This window comes from Amphiura filiformis, chromosome 6 (assembly GCF_039555335.1).
Source record: "Amphiura filiformis chromosome 6, Afil_fr2py, whole genome shotgun sequence".
Classification (NCBI taxonomy): domain Eukaryota; kingdom Metazoa; phylum Echinodermata; class Ophiuroidea; order Amphilepidida; family Amphiuridae; genus Amphiura; species Amphiura filiformis.
The window spans coordinates 59983923-60004372 of record NC_092633.1 but is presented as its reverse complement, the minus strand read 5'-3'; the positions used below and the strand labels follow the sequence as shown (position 1 = coordinate 60004372).

General features: G+C 36.3%; 1 protein-coding gene across 2 annotated transcripts in view; it reads left to right on the top strand.

Moving 5' to 3' along the window:
• Window positions 1-14945, top strand: part of LOC140155736 (uncharacterized) — a 30263-nt gene extending 15318 nt beyond the window's left edge. Inside the window, exons 6-12 of one of the 2 annotated variants that reach the window (XM_072178680.1) lie at window positions 49-926; window positions 1562-1623; window positions 1895-2000; window positions 3974-4348; window positions 4938-5161; window positions 5630-5878; window positions 8475-14945. In XM_072178680.1, the coding sequence (XP_072034781.1) occupies window positions 49-926; window positions 1562-1623; window positions 1895-2000; window positions 3974-4348; window positions 4938-5161; window positions 5630-5878; window positions 8475-8873 (2293 nt within the window). In that variant the 3' untranslated portion in view covers window positions 8874-14945. Of the gene's footprint in view, window positions 1-48; window positions 927-1561; window positions 1624-1891; window positions 2001-3973; window positions 4349-4937; window positions 5162-5629; window positions 5879-8474 lie in introns of both variants that reach the window. The other variant, XM_072178679.1, reaches the window with a different exon arrangement.
• Window positions 14946-20450: the final 5505 nt, after the last annotated feature.

Here is a 20450-nt window from a genome sequence, read left to right as displayed (position 1 = left end):
AACATAACCATATTAATTCACTGAATGTGTGATTTTGTTATTGTACAGAGGTGGAGATGGCAGATATGGAAGCAGGAAAGACAGACCTACACTGAGTGATTTTATTGGTAGAGATGACAATGCACCACCACGGGAACAACGAGGAGGTGGACCACGAAGGTCACGAGGGAGAGGCAGATGGAATGAACCACAGGATCCAGACAGACCTCACAGAACAGAATGGAGCAATAGAAGGAACTATAACAGAAATGACAATGAAGCATATAATGAGCATGAAAATGAACAAGAATATAATGGACATGAATATGCAAGAAGGCAGGACAACAGGGACAATAGAAGTGATTATAGGGACAGACCCACAAGAGGGTATGGACGGAATAGGCAGAATTATAATAATAGAAATAGGTCGGAGGAACAAAGAGATAGTTACTGGGAACAGCAGAGGGGAAGCCAGCAAGCTCAGAATGAAGTGTTACCTAGTAGTTATCAGCAAGATTTAGGATATCAGCAACAGCAACAAGGGAGTTGGTCAACTGCTGATGATGATATTGTTGTAGTAAAAAAAGAAACTAGTGAAGAAACAGTTTCTGAAGTGTACACTGTCCCTCAAGATTTAGTCATTGAAAGTAGGACTATTCCCAACGTTGAAGTGGAACCAAAAGTGGAACCAAGCAAACCTAGAGAGACAAAATCTTATTCAAGAGAAAGACATCAGCGATCTGTCAAGCAGGAGAGTCTTCCGGCAACGCAGGAGGAACAAAATGTCGCTGGGGTGGCATTGTCTGATGACAGCCTTGAGAGGCAGATTCAGGCCTTGAAGATTACCGTTCAAGGTAGTGAGAGGAAAGCACAGTTTATGACGGAGGAGGAAGCATTAAGACTGAAGATGGAAAGGAAGGATGTGATACTGCCGCAACCATCAGATAGTAAGTTGTTCAGGGATATGGGAATTCATAATAAGTTATTTCTAAGGTTATGCCATCGATTATCACAGTACCAGTGGTGCATTCGGTCACTGTTTGAGTGGTCGAGCTTTCGTAGCATGTGTCTCTGATTTCATTACTATGATGAAGTCAGAGACACATGTGACGAAAGCTAGACCATTCAAATAGGTACCAGCTGCACCGATAACTGATGGCGTACTCATAGAAATACTATAACCTCTTGTTAAGGGATATTACATATAAAGGGTCCGCTATAAGAGGGTTCCAGACAGAATTTCCAAGGAAACTATTTGTGCACTAATTCTATTGGTCAAATACAGCTATTTGACCAATAGAATGGGAATGGTAGAGATACACACGTAAGAAAATATTGTACATGATTCAAACTCATTGTGCTACTCTACTATAAAAGCTAATGGTATCACCCATATTGTATTAGATGATCAAATCAATGAAAAGGAAATCAAGTCAACATTTGCAAGAGAGGTGAAATCTACCTGGTACTCACAATCTCCTACGATCTTGTTCATAGCAAAGAATTTAACAAAATTAAAATTTGACTGAAATCGTATTATGACTGTAATGAAAAATTCTTTCTGTTTTAATTTATTTGTTAGTTATAGCAGCAGTTGCACAATTGCCAAGTGCTGGAGGTGATGCATTGATGGACAAGAGAGAGGTAAGATACTTAGTAAAAGGTTCTATTAGTGATCCAAGACAAAAGTGAAACACTAAGTCAACTTTGTACGAATAGCTCAAATGTAAAAAATAAGTCAATACAATAATATCAAGTATATGTGCATATACATACTTTTAAAATTATCGGACATTAAAAATCTCAAAGCATGTGTTAAACAGACTGAATAAGACACTTTAAATCCATATGACATGATTTGAAAGAGAGAACTACTATTTGAAGTGTATACTCTTAATTTGTTTTTCCACAGCAGGCTGCAAGAACCAAGCGTTACTCATCTCAAAGACAGCGTTCAGCTGGTGATGCAGCACCACAGAGGCCACCTGGAGATCAAGCAGTGCCAAAGTATTATGAACAAGGTAACACATATAGTATGTCATGAATGCTTATGAACTCGGTAGAGGATTTTATCACTATTTTGTGGGTGCAAAGAAAATGTTATTTTATTTGCCCAGCCATGTGTGTTTATAACCTACCTTGTGTAAATGATGGCTTCAAAACCCAACCGCCGGCGCCCTAGCAGAAAGGGTGGTTTAACCGCATTCTAATTTCTATTCTGAACAGTGAACAATCATCCTGTCGGTGGTCGATCAGCGATTAGTTAGCAGAGATGTAACTTTTCAAGATACGAGGGTCATTCAAAAAGTTCTACCTGTTGGGTCATAACATTTGTTTTGTTAAAGGCAGGTACTTGAAAATGTGCATACAAATAGTTCGTAATGTCACCTACAGGTAGTGAAAAAATCATGTCAAGACCATTTTCAGATTTTTGTTGATGACCTGAAAACCACAGTAAGATATGGTTCACCGGAAACGGTCAAAATATGTACAATATTTACAAAGGCGTCTCAAGTACAGTGTGTTGACGATCCCATAATTATTCCATTTGGTCATGTTATACAGTAAAAACTGTAGAAAACACAAGAATAATCATAAAATTATATGTACTGGTTAAAAGATTGCCACAAACTGAAAATGATAGACATTAATATGCACAAAACTAATAGAGCAAATAGTCAGTATAATAAAGTTAGTATAGATGACCACAAACACGGTTTATGAAGATACTGTCTCTAATAAAACAAGGTGTAAAATGGTGGCATTATATCGCTTTCTTTGGAATAAAATACCACAATAAATCACAAAGGGAATTAAATTTACTTCTTTGACTGAAAAATGTGTTATAGTAGCTTTAACTTTTACAAGTGCTTTATCTAAAAACGCAGCTAGAAAAGTCACGCTGTAGGGATGGACACTATGCTGATTATCATTACCTGAGATGTTACAAGATATCCCTCCAAAATTGGAATTCTGGGTAATTTCTGTCCATCAAAATTGTACTTTTTCAGTCACAGATGATGTTTTGGACTGTAAGGTGTATATTCATTCAAAATTTATATTGTTACTAATATGATTTTTTGTATAAAGAGGGAAGTTCGTACATTGGCTGCACGCATGTTTTCAAGTGCAATATCCAAAGATGTATCACCGTTTCCGATGTACCATATCTTACTGTGTTTTTCAGGTCACCTACAAAAATCTGAAAATGGTCTTGACATGATTTTTTCACTACCTGTAGGTGACATTACGAACTATTTGTATGCACATTTTCAAGTACCTACCTTTAACAAAACAAAAGTTATGACCCAACAGGTAGAACTTTTTGAATGACCCTCGATATCAAGAAATACAGATCTGGGACCATATATAAAAAAAAAAAAATTCTACTTATTTATTTATTTATTTTTTTGAACATTCTTCTACCTATTTGGTTCTTTTTTTCTGGAATTGAGTGATATTTTTGCTGAGGAGAGCAAAAAATATTTGTATTGGGATGATACTTGTAGTCTATTCCCCAGGCGAGTTCCCATATTTTTGTCATTTTCAGGCTTTGAACATGTACGTGTGTTGGGTTTTGAAGCCATCACTAATAACATGCAATCTGTAACTGTTGGACAGGTTGTTTACTGTTGAAAATTGCAGACAAGATATGGAACACACGCTCTCAAGAGTGTTTAGGAGAGCTTTCAATAGAATGATTTAAATTGAGCTTGTTTGAGATATAAGAATTGGAAAGGGAATTTCACCATCATCCTCTTGAGAAGTGACTGTTAGGAGACTGATTGCTTGCTTAGTCTTCCCATGGCAGGCAAGACCAGAGGACATCTGATATTTAGAGAATTGTATAATATATCGCTATGGTGTTAACACTTCTCCCAGTGCATTTTGTATCTTCCGTACCTAAATGTCTGATTCAATGGTTGATTACCAGATGCCGTCTTAGTTACAAGGTTTTGAATTGATTGACTCTCGTTTTATGTTGCTATTACAGGTCAACAGGGTCACATTTATCATCCAGGCAGTACGCCACCAGCAACTATATCTGGGCCTCCCCCGCCACGCAACATGGTTTCCACCCCACCCCACACAGTACCCAGCACCCCACCCCATGGTACTATGACAGTGCCACCCCCACAACCAGCCATACAATCCCAGGCCCCACCACCACCAGTAGCAGTACCTAGACCTAGACATTCTTCTCCGGTGGAAACATCAGTGCCTCATATACGCACTGTGGTGCCCCCACCTGTGGTAACAAGTGAAGGATTACCACCTGGATTGCAGCGACACCCACTGGTTCATAGTGATGCACAGGCAGTGATTCATCAGGGGATGATGGTTAGGACAGATGTGCCGATACATCCAGGTATTCATATGATGGATAAAGCAACAAAAGCATGTCTCAAAGTTTGTGAAGATTTTAAAATCCAATGCAAAATGCATCTTTCCCTCTTTTTTTCACCACCCTAAAAAAATAAAATGCTTTGAACTTTCAAAACATACATTCTAAAACACATTTTGTGTTTCACTAATTTATAGTGACAGTTACACAATTTTTCCAACAAATTATTTTAATACAATATTTCTCTGAGACAAATGTGCATGGCAAATGCGTGCGGCAGCTTTGAGACATACTGTTTTAGCCTAGTGGGAGAAAAATCAAAATTTTCAATGAATAGTAGAATCAAAAATTGAATTGATGTATGCTGAACCACTTCAGTTGCCTTATTTTACCCACTGCAATTCAACTTTGGAATACCTCAGTGTGGACGATACTCTTTTGGCTACTAGGTGAGATGATTACGTATGCTATGGCCTCTGCTTGTTGTCATTCATTTTCAAATATTATAAAGAAGAGCAAAATGTATCTCTTGATCATGCAGCATATAATATCTTATGATTTGAATTTAAAGATAACATGAAGTCTAATTCTTTTTTTTTTTTTTTTTCTGAAGGAATACCGCATCCATCACCTACGCACATGGTCAACAATCCCCCGCCACCATTAATGCATCCCCCTGCCAATCTACCAACACAACAGCCTCCCCCTCCACGTCCTCCCTTCCCTCCACCACCATTTGTAGCAGGTGGAGTTGTCAACTATGCCCAGCCACCAGGACCACACTTTCAGATAGGAGGGCCTGTACCGTTACAGCATTATCCAGCTCAACCTGTATCTGTAAGTGGTTATCATTACCAGATATCATGTGGGATTGATTATTTAATACAAGGCTTTATAAGAATTGTCAAACTTTTGTAAAAACACCAGTTTCTCTTCAAGCAAAACAAGAAATTAAGAATATGATATGGAAATACAAAATAGTTCATTATTAAGCCTATGCACCACCCCTGTTAACCTAAAATTGTAAAAACCATCATAATAATAAGAGAGATTTTACTATTTTGTTTTAAAGAAAGGTGTATGTTATTCAAACAAATGTTTTGGCAAAAATGAAATGTGGACTTGCATGAAATTCATTTAAGCAGCAATGGACTACATTTTACTGTTTATCTTTATTTTCCAAGGTTGTAATGTTTAGATTTGCATTGTTAGAAGTAACCTTATGGATGGGGTACATGCAATATAGTACTTCTACAGGGACCACATCATAACAATTTATGTTTTTGTTTCTTTTGTTTTCATTAGACTATGTCTGGCCCGACAACAATTCCAGTGCAAGCAGGTCCAGCTATACCAGGCCAACCCCCACCTACAATACCAGTGCCACCACCAAACCTGCCTCCTCCACAAGCTGCGGGGCATCCTGCACCTCCATCAGGCACATCACAGACCTATGGAGGCATAACATACTACTCCCCTGAGCAGCAGCTAGGAATTAAAAGGCCACCGCCTAAAAGGCAGGCAAATCCTATACCTATTGAGCCCCCACCTGAGGTGAGTGTTTAGGGAGCAACAAACAAACAAACATTTCATGGTTTGTATTGCATAATGGAACTGAAGGAATTAAAGTAATTCTCAGAAAAACTAATTCCTGAAGCTGACCAACATTCACAAACAGTCAGTTGTGATGATATGCTGTGTTATGAAGGACTTGCAGTATTTTTCTCCTTTGCTGGAGCTGTTTGTGTCCGCCTCCTTACAGATGGATGTTCAAAGTGTGCTCAAAGGAAAAGAAAACACAGACTTTAATGACTGATAATTCCTTGCTAGCTAACATAACCTACAATCAAGTGCAAATTTCCCTGGGACACTTGTTCATATTTCGCCCTCTGTTCAATAAAACCGGTCATATGAAGTTCACCATGTGATATTTTATTTGTATAGTTTCCAACCTATTTCGAATCCTCCCTCCCCACTAACCAATGTTGGAGCAAAAATATAGGCCATTTAAAAAATGAGGCGTTTGGTATACAACATTGAATAAGGGTGCGGGAGGGTCATTGAACTATGAAAGTGTCCCAGCAAATTTGCACTTGATTGTATAGGGATGCGAAAAATAATCTATTAATATCAATAAAATCGCCATAACTCTCGAACGCATTGCTCGATTTTCATAATTTTTTCAGTGATGTCAAGATAATTTCATTATGCATTACATGATTAGCCAATTTTAAAAAATTTATTGAAATAAACATTTTTTGAATATCTAACCCTGCAATGCATGCATTTTTCAAGGAATATTTGACACATTGATTGCTTATATTAGAGTGGACATATAAATTCTCCTTTGGTAGAATTTACAAACATAATAAAAGCAAACCAAATAAGAAATTAAGAAAATATAGAAATAAATAGAACAGAATCATGATGTTTGTCTCATCATTGATCTTTCAAACTCATTACCCTATTTCAAATGCTATTATCGGAATGCACGTTAAACTCTTTAATATAGACCTTCAACTACCCATCACAGATACGCTAATTCAACGTAACAATGCCATGCCAAAAAGTGTATATACAATTATATACAATTACACATTTTAAATGTGCTTATTATTGGTATTCAAAAATAAAATAAAAAGAGATAAAGAGCAGGATTTAAAAGTAAACATATCGGCGACAATGAGCTTGAACCGTAGCCCTCATGATCAGAAGGCAGTAAGCAAACCACTACACTATGGTTGAGCTGTTGTTATTCATGCGAATTTATTTATAACAAGGATAACAAGAATTAATGACGCAATAACGGTCTACCAGAATAATATAACTTAAAAAGTAATATATATTTATTTAACATTATGGTAGACCGTGCTCATTTGGCTTAAATGGAGGAATAATTACCAATAAACATATCAAAGTTAGGAAGGTATGTATAATGTGACCGTGTATATTCAAAATATACGTTAGATAAATGCTGAATACGACCAAAACATGAGTTTTAATGAATGATTTCATTGGATCGAAGCTTGATAACACAATACAGTAGCATTGCAATGATAGGATTAAATACGCTGAAATCGAGTGCTATTGTCATCAGTCTCCCGGTGGCATATAGTTACTGGCTTTGCTTCTCGCATTCGAGATCTCGAGTTCGAATCCATGTAATGCTGTTTTTCTTTCTTTCTTTTTTTATTCTTTTTGTCTTTCTTTCTTTTTCTTTCTTTTCTTTCTTTCTTTCTTTCTTTCTTTCTTTTTTTTTTCTTTTTCCTTTATGTTGCCAATTTACATTTATCAATGAACTAAAGGGAAACAATTGTTTTGTTTTATGATTTTTTTGTTATTTCAGTAGGTATTTTTAACTGATTGTACTCTATATTTCCAATATGATTTAATTTTGATTAGTTTTAAATTGTTTTAAAAGTGAATTTTGAGATAATGCGCTTATAATAGCAATCATGTGTCAAATATGCCTTAAATAATGCATATATTACAGCGTTTTGATACCTAAAATATTTAGTTTGACAAAAATGACAATTAAAGTAACCAAAATATGCTAATGTTATTTGTTTTAAATTAGTGAAAAATCATGTCAATCGAACAACGCTTGCGAGTTATGGTAATTTTACTGAAAGTAATAGATTATTTTTGTCTTCTTCAATACAATCAAGTGCAAATTTCCCTGGGACACTTGTTCATATTTCAGCCCTCTGTTCAATAAAACCGGTCATATGAAGTTCACCATGTGATATTTTATTTGTATAGTTTCCAACCTATTTCGAATCCTCCCTCCCCACTAACCAATGTTGGAGAAAAATATAGGCCATTTAAAAATGAGGCGTTTGGTATACAACATTGAATAAGGTGAGGGAGGGTCATTGAACTATGAAAGTGTCCCAGCAAATTTGCACTTGATTGTAGGCTTATGTATTTTACTTGTGGGAAAATATGAAATTCTCCAGAATTCTCGTTGGTTTACTACTTCCATATGGTTTTGTGAGTTTTCATCAAGCTTTAATTAAACTTGATCAGAATGGATGGTCCTGAACCAATTTAGTAATTCTATGGCAAGTACTGTACCAAGCAAAAGATCAAAATCTATCTTATTATGTCTATGGATGTATTTCATCAAATTTTGTGTTCTATTCTACAGAGACCCCGAGGTATTAATGACCAACAGCAGTTGACAGCTGCTCAGCAGCTGCAATATCAGCAGCAGCTTCAGATTCACCAGCAACAGCTACAACAGCAACAGATCTCTCAACCGCATCAAGTAGAGGTGTCCCAGGCTCATCTACAGCAGGTATCACAAGCACAACAGCAGCAATATGTTCAAGCTCAGCAGCAGCAGTTACAACTTCAGCAGCAGCAGGTTTTACAGCAACAGCAGCAACAACAACAGCAGCAACAACAACAGCAGCAGCAACAACAGCAGCAGCAACAACAGCAGCAGCAACAGCAGCAGCAGCAGCAACCAGTTCCTCAGCAGCAACCTGTTTCTCAAGCATCGCAAAGTGGTCAAACAATAAAGGAGGAAAACAAGAGTGAATAATCATTTATGCTGGTGTATGTTTGTGACATGATCCGATTCAAATAGACCAAAGTGGGCAATAATGAAATTGTGATATAGGCAAATATTAGGAGCAAAAATACTATAAAAAAGATAAGAAAATGGGCTTATAAAACTTCATAACTTTGTAACCAAGTATGCCAAGTATGTCAATGTCAATTTTCAAAATTTGAGACTTTGGTTTGATTAGATCAAATTGTATCACTGAAATTTTTACTTATGCTTCAATATTTCACTGTTTTGTGATAAAAAAAAAACTTGCTTCCTGCGAACTTTATAGAGCATCAGTTTGCTAGCTGTCATGTTGGGCTATTCCATTTGAAATCCATGCACCCTGTATGGAAGAATTGACCTTAATTGTTCACACAGGGAGTATGTATTTTAAATTGAGTTATCTGAATACTTGAAATCTACACCCCCTGTGTGGAAGATTAAGGTCATGTCTTCCAAAGAGGGTGTGTGGATTTCTACTGGCATAACCCATTAGTCAGTTCATCTCTGTCAATATAATATAGTTACTGACTGTATCATTCATGGTCACTTTTTTTAAGCAATATGCATGTTTGCCGACATACAGTGTAATAAGTGTACGTGTGGTAACTTTGTTTATTGTGCACCATCAAAATTGGAAACATAATTTCAGATTTCAAATGAAGCTGTACGGAATGAATATATTCAGAAACTAAATATAAAGAATGTTCTTAGTCTGGTCTTGCCTTAAGCATTTTGGACACCGAAAGTAATTGCATAATCTTAAAGCCTAAAGGACATAATCATGTTTTACGTGTTTTTATTTTTGTTTGTTTGTTTAGTGTGACTGTCTTTGGTTTTTTGTGTGTGAGTGTACATGTTTTCTTTTTTAATTTTGGGCCCACAGGGATTTATTGATACAATGTTCAAAAGGTGTACAATATCCTCATTAATTAGGTTCTGCATGTCATAATTCTTTGTGAAGCACACCCTTAAGTTGTGTACTTAGTTGGTATTTACTACCAGCTGTGATGTCGCCAATGCGATCACTCTGTCGGGCATACCATGTACGTACTGATTTGTTATAAACATCACATACGCGTTTGATTAATATTTTTATCGTAACAATTAAATGATGGTTCCTGCACTTTTTTCAAAATCACAGATTTTGACAAAACTACAGCACCTAAAGTCTTGATTTTTGCGGGATATGTTAGAAAATAAAGTATATTACAATTGTGTGAAGAACAGAATTTTGAAAAATATTGAGGGTGTCCTCCTCAGCAAATGTTATGGCTTTAACTTTAACTGTTTCACTTATTTTAAAATTTGCAATGCCACGCTTCCTTACATTGACCTGTACACAGAAGGAATATATTTGTGTTTGTTATTTTTACAGGAGCGGCTTGAAATGTGAAAAGCTCAAAAATAAACGTGTCCTAAATTTGTTTTCTTTGTAGTAATAACTTGTTTAGTAAACCATGTATCTCCAGTGCAGATTAGATTATGTAATCCTCACCTTCTGCAGCTGTGAGTTTTAATGGTAATGATGATACCACATAGTACAGATTTATTGGTTGAAAAGTATTTTGTATTCTGTTAATGTCTGAAAATAAGATGCAGCAGTGAAACTAATATTTAATAAAATATGCTATGAAATATACACATACATAACATTATGTACATGAAGTTATGCAGCATGGAAGAGAAAGTTATTTGTGTTTTTTTTAAAATTTTTAATAAGTATTTCTTTGTATTTTCATACTTAATTGTAAAATATTTCTTCACTAGTAATAGTTGATTTTCAAATCTGCACACATTTAGAGTTATATAGTGCATGTGCACTATATATAACAAAGGACTCAAAATACATTTTTACTGAGCTATATTGAGTATATTCTACAAAAAGTAGCCCTTGTGTGTACTTTTTGCAATTGAGAATTATTTTTCACGTGAGCTTAGCTATTTTGTGAAATCTGGGGAGGTGGGGGCTAATTGACCGTAGCACCTATGTATTTTTAGTCCTTGTATAACCTGTTCTGTATAACTTGACCAGGTAGATAACTTCAGACATATTTGGTGACATTTGTATTAGCTAAGTTTAGTAATGTAATCAGATTATAGTGATAAGTTCCAAAATATCAAGTGATATTGATTTTTGAAAATATTCTGTAGTCAACTCTTGTTATACATATAAGGAGACGAAAAAACCGAACCCTGTTTTATGGGCGGACAGACCTTTCAAGTAGGGTTGGATGGTTGGGCGTTGTTTTCTGGTGTTTTTTGTTCTTTTTAGCAATTAAAATCGCTCTAAAAATCACCAAAATCTGTTAATAAATTACTGGTTTTTTGCAATATTTGTTTTGCACATGTTTTTTTGGTCATAATCTACCTTTTGCTCCAACAGCTGATTTTTCATACATACAACAATTTGCATCAAACTCATTCCACTTTTGTCCAAAAAAAAATCCAAAAAAAATCCAGCTGATTTTACATGCATATACAGCAAATAAAAAATAAAAAAAAATAAAAAAAATGGAAAATATGGTTCAGTGTGGCCCATAAAACAGGGTGGTTTTTTTTGGTCACCTAATAACCAAGAGGACTTAATAATGTGTGTGCTCCCTTAAGAAGGAGAGTAATGAAATGTTGCATAATTATGTAATGTATGTATTTGATTATTTATAATTATAGCTGATGCAGCTAGCTTTTTGTAATGAGTAACCCCACATGAATATTATGTTAGACTTATTACCCTTTAAGCAAACCAGTATGAATTGAGAGAAATTTGGAATCGGAAGGGGTTTGACATTACATGAGCTGCACCCAGTAGCACAGGTTTGTGTTATACAATGGAGAATTTTAGCTAGTTTTGATTGTTCACTCTCTCTTGTTGTTAATTAATGGCGGATTTCATTCAATAATAAAATACAACATGAAAAACAGCAGCTTTTTTCGACGGGAATAAGCAAACTATGATGCAATTTTATCAGTTTCGCCGTCGAGCAATGATTAAAGGAGGAAATAGGAAAAGTGATCCCGCCCGGGAATTGAACCCAGGACCTCTGGTTTACGATAAAATACAACAGCAAGACAACAAACACAAACATTGAATGAGGAGGTACATGTATTCAGAAGGCAGGATGGCCTGTATTAAGTGCCCCTGGCCTAAATTAAGTTTCAATACAACAACAACAACAGCAACAAAATATACTGCAAAATATCAACATACAGCTCCCTCACCCTTTACAAACAGTCAGAAAAAAAAGCCTGTTTAAAACTTTGAAGTACGAAGTAAGGTACGCACATTGTGAGTAAGCATATAGTCATGCGTCGCGTATAAAGATGCTCATGAATTTGTGTGCGCCTAGCAGTGTGTTAATTCCATTTGACATTATGGCACGCAGAATCTGCGTAAATTACTGCACACTTTACTTCGTACTTTAAAGTGGACAGGCTAGTGTTTTAAAATTCTAGGAAATCTTAAGCCAGGGGATATTTGTTCTTCAAAATGCATCTGGGTTATGGATTTCCCCAGCCATTGTTCACTAACTTTTGAAAATGGTAATATTAATGGAAGCTTTACTTGTACAAAACCCCAGGGGCTGATCCTGGTTTTGATGGTTTATGTTGTAGAATGAATAGGTGAGGCATTTCTTAAGAGCAAATGTCTGTTTGATGTTAAATGGTTTATGGAATGTCTTGGGCACCATGATCAGCAACAACCATGTTCCACAGGAGCCCTGATGTGTAAGAGATATTATACAATATGTGACACGATCAAGGGAAATGAGTCGGATGTCGCTAATATTGATTTCGAGATATTAACAAAGAAAGTGTTAAAATTCTTTTGTTTTATATTGTTTTCAGCGATTGATAAATTGATGTAACTTTGCAAAGAAAGGTATCAACATGGGGTTTTCAGTCTCTGAAAGCCCTAAATGTCCTCTTTAGAAACATGTGAAAAACTCGTTTTCGACCAGGGTCGACATGCGACTCATTCCTCTTGATCATGTCAAATATAATATAATCCTATTTGGCATTGTTCACTCGATGTTAGAGATATGTTTTCCAGGTACATGCATGATTGTAAATGAATAATAATACTTGTTGCATTTTGAGGAAAAAGACGGGTAAATATTCATTGACACATAAATACAGGCTCTACTTAAGTATAGTTGTGTGTTGACCATTAAATTGTTGTTGCTTGTTGTGTTACTCGGCTTCAGAATTTCATTTGTCTCACCATGTTGCTTAAACATCGAGGTATAGGACATTGTTTGAGGTCAAGGCCTAATTAGAAACCCTGGAATTGAATGAATACTCATGTCATCATGTTGTGCAAAATTGGAGGAGGAGAAAGGTGTATTCCCTAAGACCCAGTGACCCACACGCATGAAACCGATTGAAAACTGAAACTACAATACCTCCCAAATAAAAAAAAACGTACCTAAATTATTTGATGCAATCCATGGTTTCTTGAACAGAAGAGGTATATCAATCAATCAATGGTTCATTATTTAAATAATAAAATATTGAATTAAGAAATGAAGTGCACTCTGTGTAATATGCCAACAGGGTTCAATTGTTGGCCAAAACCTGCTTATAAACAAACATAAGTGATATTATTAGCTTTAAACATACTTCAAAGTGTTGTATTATGTTACCCAGGCCAACAAGATCGCTCACTTTGAGATGGGTCTAATATATTGTGTTTCTATTGTCTATTTCCTATTACCTTTTGTCATCAGTCATAAAAATCATGCAATTTTTGGTGGAAGTTGATAATGATTTTAAGATATTCAGGTATGTAGTTCATGTGTAGAATTAAAAGTGTATGGAATTGAAGTTTGACAGTAATTAATGTATTCTACAATAATTGCTGAAATTTACGAAGTAGTTGATAGTTCAGCGCATAACCAGAGAATGATTGGGCTATTCCAGTTCAGTCCATACACCCCTATGATGGAAGACATGACCTTAATATCCCACTCAGGGAATCAACCATTCACACCCTCTGAGGAAATTTAAGGACATGTCTTCCATACTGTGTGTATGGTTTTTTTTCTAATTGGAATAGCCAAACAAGGAAATGAAGGTGAAACAATAAATTTGATGTTGGGGATCTAATGTAGAGTTCAGATGCAAAATGTGATAGAATGTCATTTTCAAAACTTTTGTAAAATACTATATCATGTTGCTGAGATGAACTTTGATATGTTGATTCTACAGAGATAATATTTGGTTCCTGTCAATTACATATTTGGTTCCAATCTATTTGGAAGAGGTTTTATTGCTTTCTTTCATTGACTTACAACAATAAAATTGATACAATATGAAAATGAGCATTTTGTGTATTTTGATAATATAAGTAATATATTAACTTTGGGTTTTGGTGTTTTATATACATTGATTTCTGTAAAATCTTGTACAATCCCACTTTCCTGCGTGTTTGTATACAGATATCTCATTTATCCAAATGAATGTTTTCTATTAAGTAAAAGTAAATTTTTCAATATTACAAGACCTTATTTTGGTGCTGTGAAGCACTACAATACTGCTTCACCCAGTTACTATCTTTTCAGCATTCTTGCCCCGTATGCATGATATCTACAATTTTAGTGCAGGATTACACATGATTTGCTTATCCGGATTTTGCAAGTATCTGCCCAATGCGTGGTCCCATTAGGGTCGGTTAATTGAGATTGGATATACCAATCTGTGTGTCCATTCCCAAGAACTCTGAAAAAAGTTTCATTTGTTTTCAGTTGCATAATGTTGGGCATGTGAAAGAAAGTCGTATGAACCATAACTGCATACCTAGGATACATACAACTTTCTTGCAATGGTTATAATATATGGCATTCTGATTGAAGTTTGGAGTTAAAGTTCTTGCTCAGGATATTTATAATGTTGTTAATATTAACAATTTTTCATCACTGTCTAGTTTTTTGCAGAAAAAACTAATAACAAGTTTCAATGGTGTATACAAATTTCTTTCATTAAGTGGGTGATACATAAACAGTTTCTTTAACACTGAATTTAGTTTTTTTTTCAAATTATTTATAGAAATTTACATAAATTTGCAAATTAAAATAAAACATTTTCTCCTTTCTGCTCTTATCATGTTGGTTTTTATTTGACTATTATTTAAAGCCTGTGTAGAACATAAAATTGATTCTCCTGCAAAAATACCAAAATGGTTATATGAAATTCTTACACTGACAGACAACAATATTTTATGTTTCTTTAAATGAAACAAATGCTATTAAGCATCCGCATTCTGTAATGGTTCATCATGTTATGATATTCAATTCAAATAAAAAAATATATAAAAAGTTCTAAAATAGTTTACTTGTCATTTTACTTCTCACTACTTTGCTTTGCAGCAGTTCTTGGCCCCAAAATAGCAAATCTTTCCACTTCAAGCCTCAAATTGTTTTTGTAAGGTACCATCACAACCAATTTCGTTTGATCAAAGGATCAATGCTTGTTAACAAAGAACTATCAACAAATAAATCAGAATTTAGTGGTAAGTTTGTATTGGTTAATATCATTAAATGCACGTTCATATCTTTTCACAATAGTCAATTAAAGGAGTATTTCGTGATCCTAGCATCCTTTATTTATGTCATTTTCATTAGATATCCACGAAAAAACCTATTCCCAAAATTTCAGTTGATTCCGATTTTGCGTTCGCGAGTTATGCATGATTATGTGTATTACACTGCTCCATAGACAATGCGTTGTAATTTCGTTCTGGTGCACCAGAACGAAATTCAAATTTCACGATATCTTTGCTAAAAGAATTAATCTGCAAGAAATATTTTGTACATAAACATTATGTAGCCAGAGGTTTCCAGTGATATAAAAATCTCTACTTTTTTTGAGAAAAGTGGGGGGATGAGGCTGTGGATCACGAAATGCCCATTTAATTGATTTAATAAATAATAAGGATTAATCAAGCATTGATGGTCAATCGAAAGATCAAACTAATTTGGTTCTATTGCCTAATGAAGTATTTAACATTTGCGGGTGTTACAGACCTGGGTCCGTCACGGCAATTACAGACCCTTCACATCTTTGCAACCTTTTTTACTGGATTTCTATCTTCGACTACTGTCTGTTCAATTAGCTTAGATTTTTGTATTTTTTTAGATATTTGAAAAAATAAAAAGTTGTGGTCAAATTCGTCAAATAAAAGTGTTAGCACAGCCTTAGACCCAACGTGATTTATACTTTTCAAATTCCAAAGTTCAATTTAAAACCCCACTTCTTTTCAATTTTGCCTCATTTTAGGCAGTTACTTGGGTCCACCAAAAGGGTTCGCGACCTTTTCACAAATCGAGTGGGACGGTCCATTCTCAACTTAGGGCATGGACCCTATCGAGTTTAGCACAAAAAAAATCTGCACCAATCTGTATTGCCATTTCAATTGTTATATACCGTTCCGGTTATTGGGTAGGGTCTATCATGTCTATGGTCCACCAGTTTTTGTTGCACGAAATTAGGCGAAGCTGATGCCCGATTACGTTGTGCATAACATTATTCTGAGCATTATTTTTTCCCAAACAATGACATAAAATTATGGATTTCGTTCTAATTTCGACTGGTTTCATCGATACAATGTAAATAGAGTTTAGTTTAATACCATCATTCCTTCCTAAGAATATCAGCATCCGCTTGACATTTTCAGAAACAGAGAATTGACAAGAATTGTTTTCATTGTTTTAAATAATATTTTCTTGTTCAAAATTTCTTTTGTTTCCAAATGACTTTCTCAGACCCATCCACACAATAAATAAATAAATAAATAAATAAATAAATAAATAAGTACACAAGGAATGTATTTATATAAGCTGGGACTATTCTGAAAACCTTAGTTCATCCAGGGCCGCGACACTCCGGCACTTGTTGGAAGACATGAAGTACAGCAGACAGTTACATGTACAATGTGATTTTCTCATTTATAATTAGGATTACGTCATTGCCAGAATGCCAGAGCTTGTTTCATTTGTTCATTAGAATGATTGACAGCGGTGGGCGGACTTATACTCTTATCCCCTGCTAAAAATGTGATTCTCTAATAAATTATAGGTCACTAGGTCAATTCGGACCGTCTCTTCCTCAGATCTCTATGTAGGACTCTATGGTATCTTCTCATTACACGTTCGTAGTAAGACTTGGCCGGCGACGACGCTTGCGAATTGCATGTCTTCAACTGCTGTATAGCATGATATAGGCAGTTTGTACTCTTTTTCTCGGGTTCATCTTCACATTTTTTTTTATAATAACGTAATGTTTCAACAGTGGGGTCTCATTCAACACGACGAAAATAGGCCTATAGCTATTTTGCTGGGCAATACTTCCTGATGCGGATGGTCGAATAAATACTATCTCAGCGCATCTAATTATTATGATATTCGTCCCCATTGCACTAAATAGATTGATTCAAAAAGTTTATGGTACCCGACGTTCTACGGCTTTTTATAAAAATATTGCGGGAAAAGACCAAAATTGAAAAGAAATGGGGTTTCAAATTTGAACTTTGGAATTTAAAAAGTATAAATTTCGTTGGGTCAAAGGCTGTGCTAATACTTTTCTTTGATGACTTTGACCATATTTTTTATATTTTTTCAAATATCTAAAAAATACGAAAATCTAAACTAATAGCAGACACTAGTGGCAGAACTTGGGATTAAGTTGGTTTTGCCAGTTGAAGGGATTGTTTCTATTTGTTGATAGTTTTATGGGTGGTACCGGTACAAAATGAGATTCCGATTGGTGAAAAATCTTCATCCTGGGCAATGCGAGATATCCAAGGTCAATACAGGGGTCCAAATTCAAAACTGGTCTGATTATGTTCAACTTGGGAGGGACTACAATATGAAACTAGAAACCACAGTTGTGTTTGACCAAACACGAATATCTATGCACGTGGCCCACACTCTCTCTAACACCCCACCAGACCATCACTCTCTTATACTCCACCAGACCATCCCTCTCTCTAAAACACCACCAGACTGGACCACACTCTCTCTAATACCCCACCAGACCCTCACTCTCTCTTATACTCCACCAGACACTCACTCGCTCTAAAACACCATCAGGCTGACACATACTCTCTCTAATGCCCCACCAGACCCCCACTCTCTCTATACTCCACCAGACACTCACACGCTCTAAAACACCAACATGCTGACCCATACTCTCTCTAATACCCCACCAAGCCTTCACTCTCTCTTATACTCCACTATACACTCACCCTCTCTAAAACACCACCAGGCTGACCCATACTCTCTCTAATACCCTACCAAGCCTTCAGTCTCTCTTATACCACATCAGACCATCAATCTCTCTAAAACACCACCAGACTGGACCACATTCGCTCTAATACCCCACCAGACCCTCACTCTCTCTTATACTCCACCAGACACTCACTCGCTCTAAAACACCACCAGGCTGACCCAAACTCTCTCTAATACCCCACCAAGCCATCACTCTCTCTTATACTCCACCAGACACTCACTAGCTCTAAAACACCACCAGACTGGCACACACTTTCTAATACCCCACCAGACCCTCACTCTCTCTTATACGCCACCAGACACTCACTCGCTCTAAAACACCCCAGGCTGACCCAAACTCTCTCTAATACCCCACCCAGCCATCACTCTCTCTTATACTCCACCATACACTCACTCGCTCTAAAACACCAACAGGCTGACCCGACTCTCTCTAATACCCCACCAAGCCTTCACTCTCTTATACTCCACCAGACACTCACTCGCTCTAAACACCAACAGGCTGACCCATACTCTCTCTAATACCCCACCAAGCCTTCACTCTCTCTTATACTCCACCAGACACTCACTCGCTCTAAAACACCACCAGGCTAACCCAAACTCTCTCTAATACCCCACCCAGCCATCACTCTCTTATACTCCACCAGACACTCACTAGCTCTAAAACACCCCCAGATTGGCGCACACTCTCTCTAATACCTCACCAGACCCTCACTCTCTCTTATAATCCACCAGACACTCACTCGCTCTAAAACACCACCAGGCTGGCCCAAACTCTCTCTAATACCCCACCAAGCCATCACTCTCTCTTATACTCCATCAGACCCTCACTCTCTCTGAAACACCACCAGACTGGAGAAAACCCTTTAATCCCAAAACATTGTGTCCCTTTAAGCGGTTAACCTCTTAACCCCATTGTACGTCTTGACGTATATTTGAAGCCTTCATCATTGCAAATACAGGTAGCTACCAAAATGCTACCTATTGCGATACACTGTGTTAACCGGTCGTACCTATTTTGCTTTTTAAAGCATATGAACTTTGACCTCTGGGGTTGCGGCTAGCATAGCATACTTCTAGGGTCATAGGCCATCATTGTACCAAGTATGAACCCTGAGGGCGCTATAGTAGTTGAGCTAGAGCTGTTTGAAATTTTACACATATTGGCCCCTGTAGCCCATGACCTTTGACCTTTGGGGTCGGGGGTACCCTAGGATGTATCTAGGGGTCATGGGCCATCATTGTACCAAGTATGGGCCCCGAGGCTACTTTAGTTCTTAAGCTAGAGGAGTGCAAAGGACTGATCTTGAGAAGGAGGAGAAGGAGAAGGAGGAGAAGGAGAAGGAGAAGCCGAAGACTAAACACAACAAATACAATATCTATGCCCCGTTGCACGGGCATAGATAATGAATAGAGGTGTAGGACTTACTTTACACTGCCATAGTAAGGGACGTTCGGTGAGAGCAAAATATATACAAATATGGGGTCATTGGGTGGGAGCTTCAAATGGCTTTGTTATTGCAATAGATGTAACGAAATCAGTGGTAAATGACAAATCGAACTTAGGTCATTGGGTGACGACAGAGCATGTGTTAAAAAAAAATGGGGTCTTTGGATTACACCGATGCTGAAAAGGGAGGGTCTTTATCTTAAAAACCCAACATATGCACCACATTGTGGGTGTGCCCCCTGTGATTGAAACCTATGCCATTAATCATCTCATCATAAGGATCGAGAAACTCAGTATAGTTTCAACTTATAAATTGTTCTTTATGTGATAACAACTCCCGTAAAAATAAATATTGGTTCCAAATAGCATGAGTTTTGATGCTTTTAAACTCACTCACACGAATATATCCATTCTGTTTACGTTCTTTCAATTTAAACCAAATGAATGTCTAGTTTTAATGTTTTCCTGTTGATTTTTTTCTATATTGGTGTTTTTTAGGCTTACCTTTTTAAATATTTTTTCTAGAATTTTAAGCTTAAAGGTCTAGCTATGGCACGGTGTCTAATTTGTTATGTAAATTTTTTTTTAATGTTCATATTATGTAGTAATATCTGTAAGTGTAATATAATGTTACTAATATATTCGTTTTTAAATAATGCTGAACGAAGAGCATGTCGGTGAGGTAAACGGCAACTATGAAATTAATTCAGTACTAATGATACACATTCGTACGCCACATATTAAGAACGTGTGATAGAAAGTCAATACATAGAACGCAGAAGAACGCAGCGAAAGGGTAGCCAATATTGTCCACCCAATTTATCTCTGATTCGA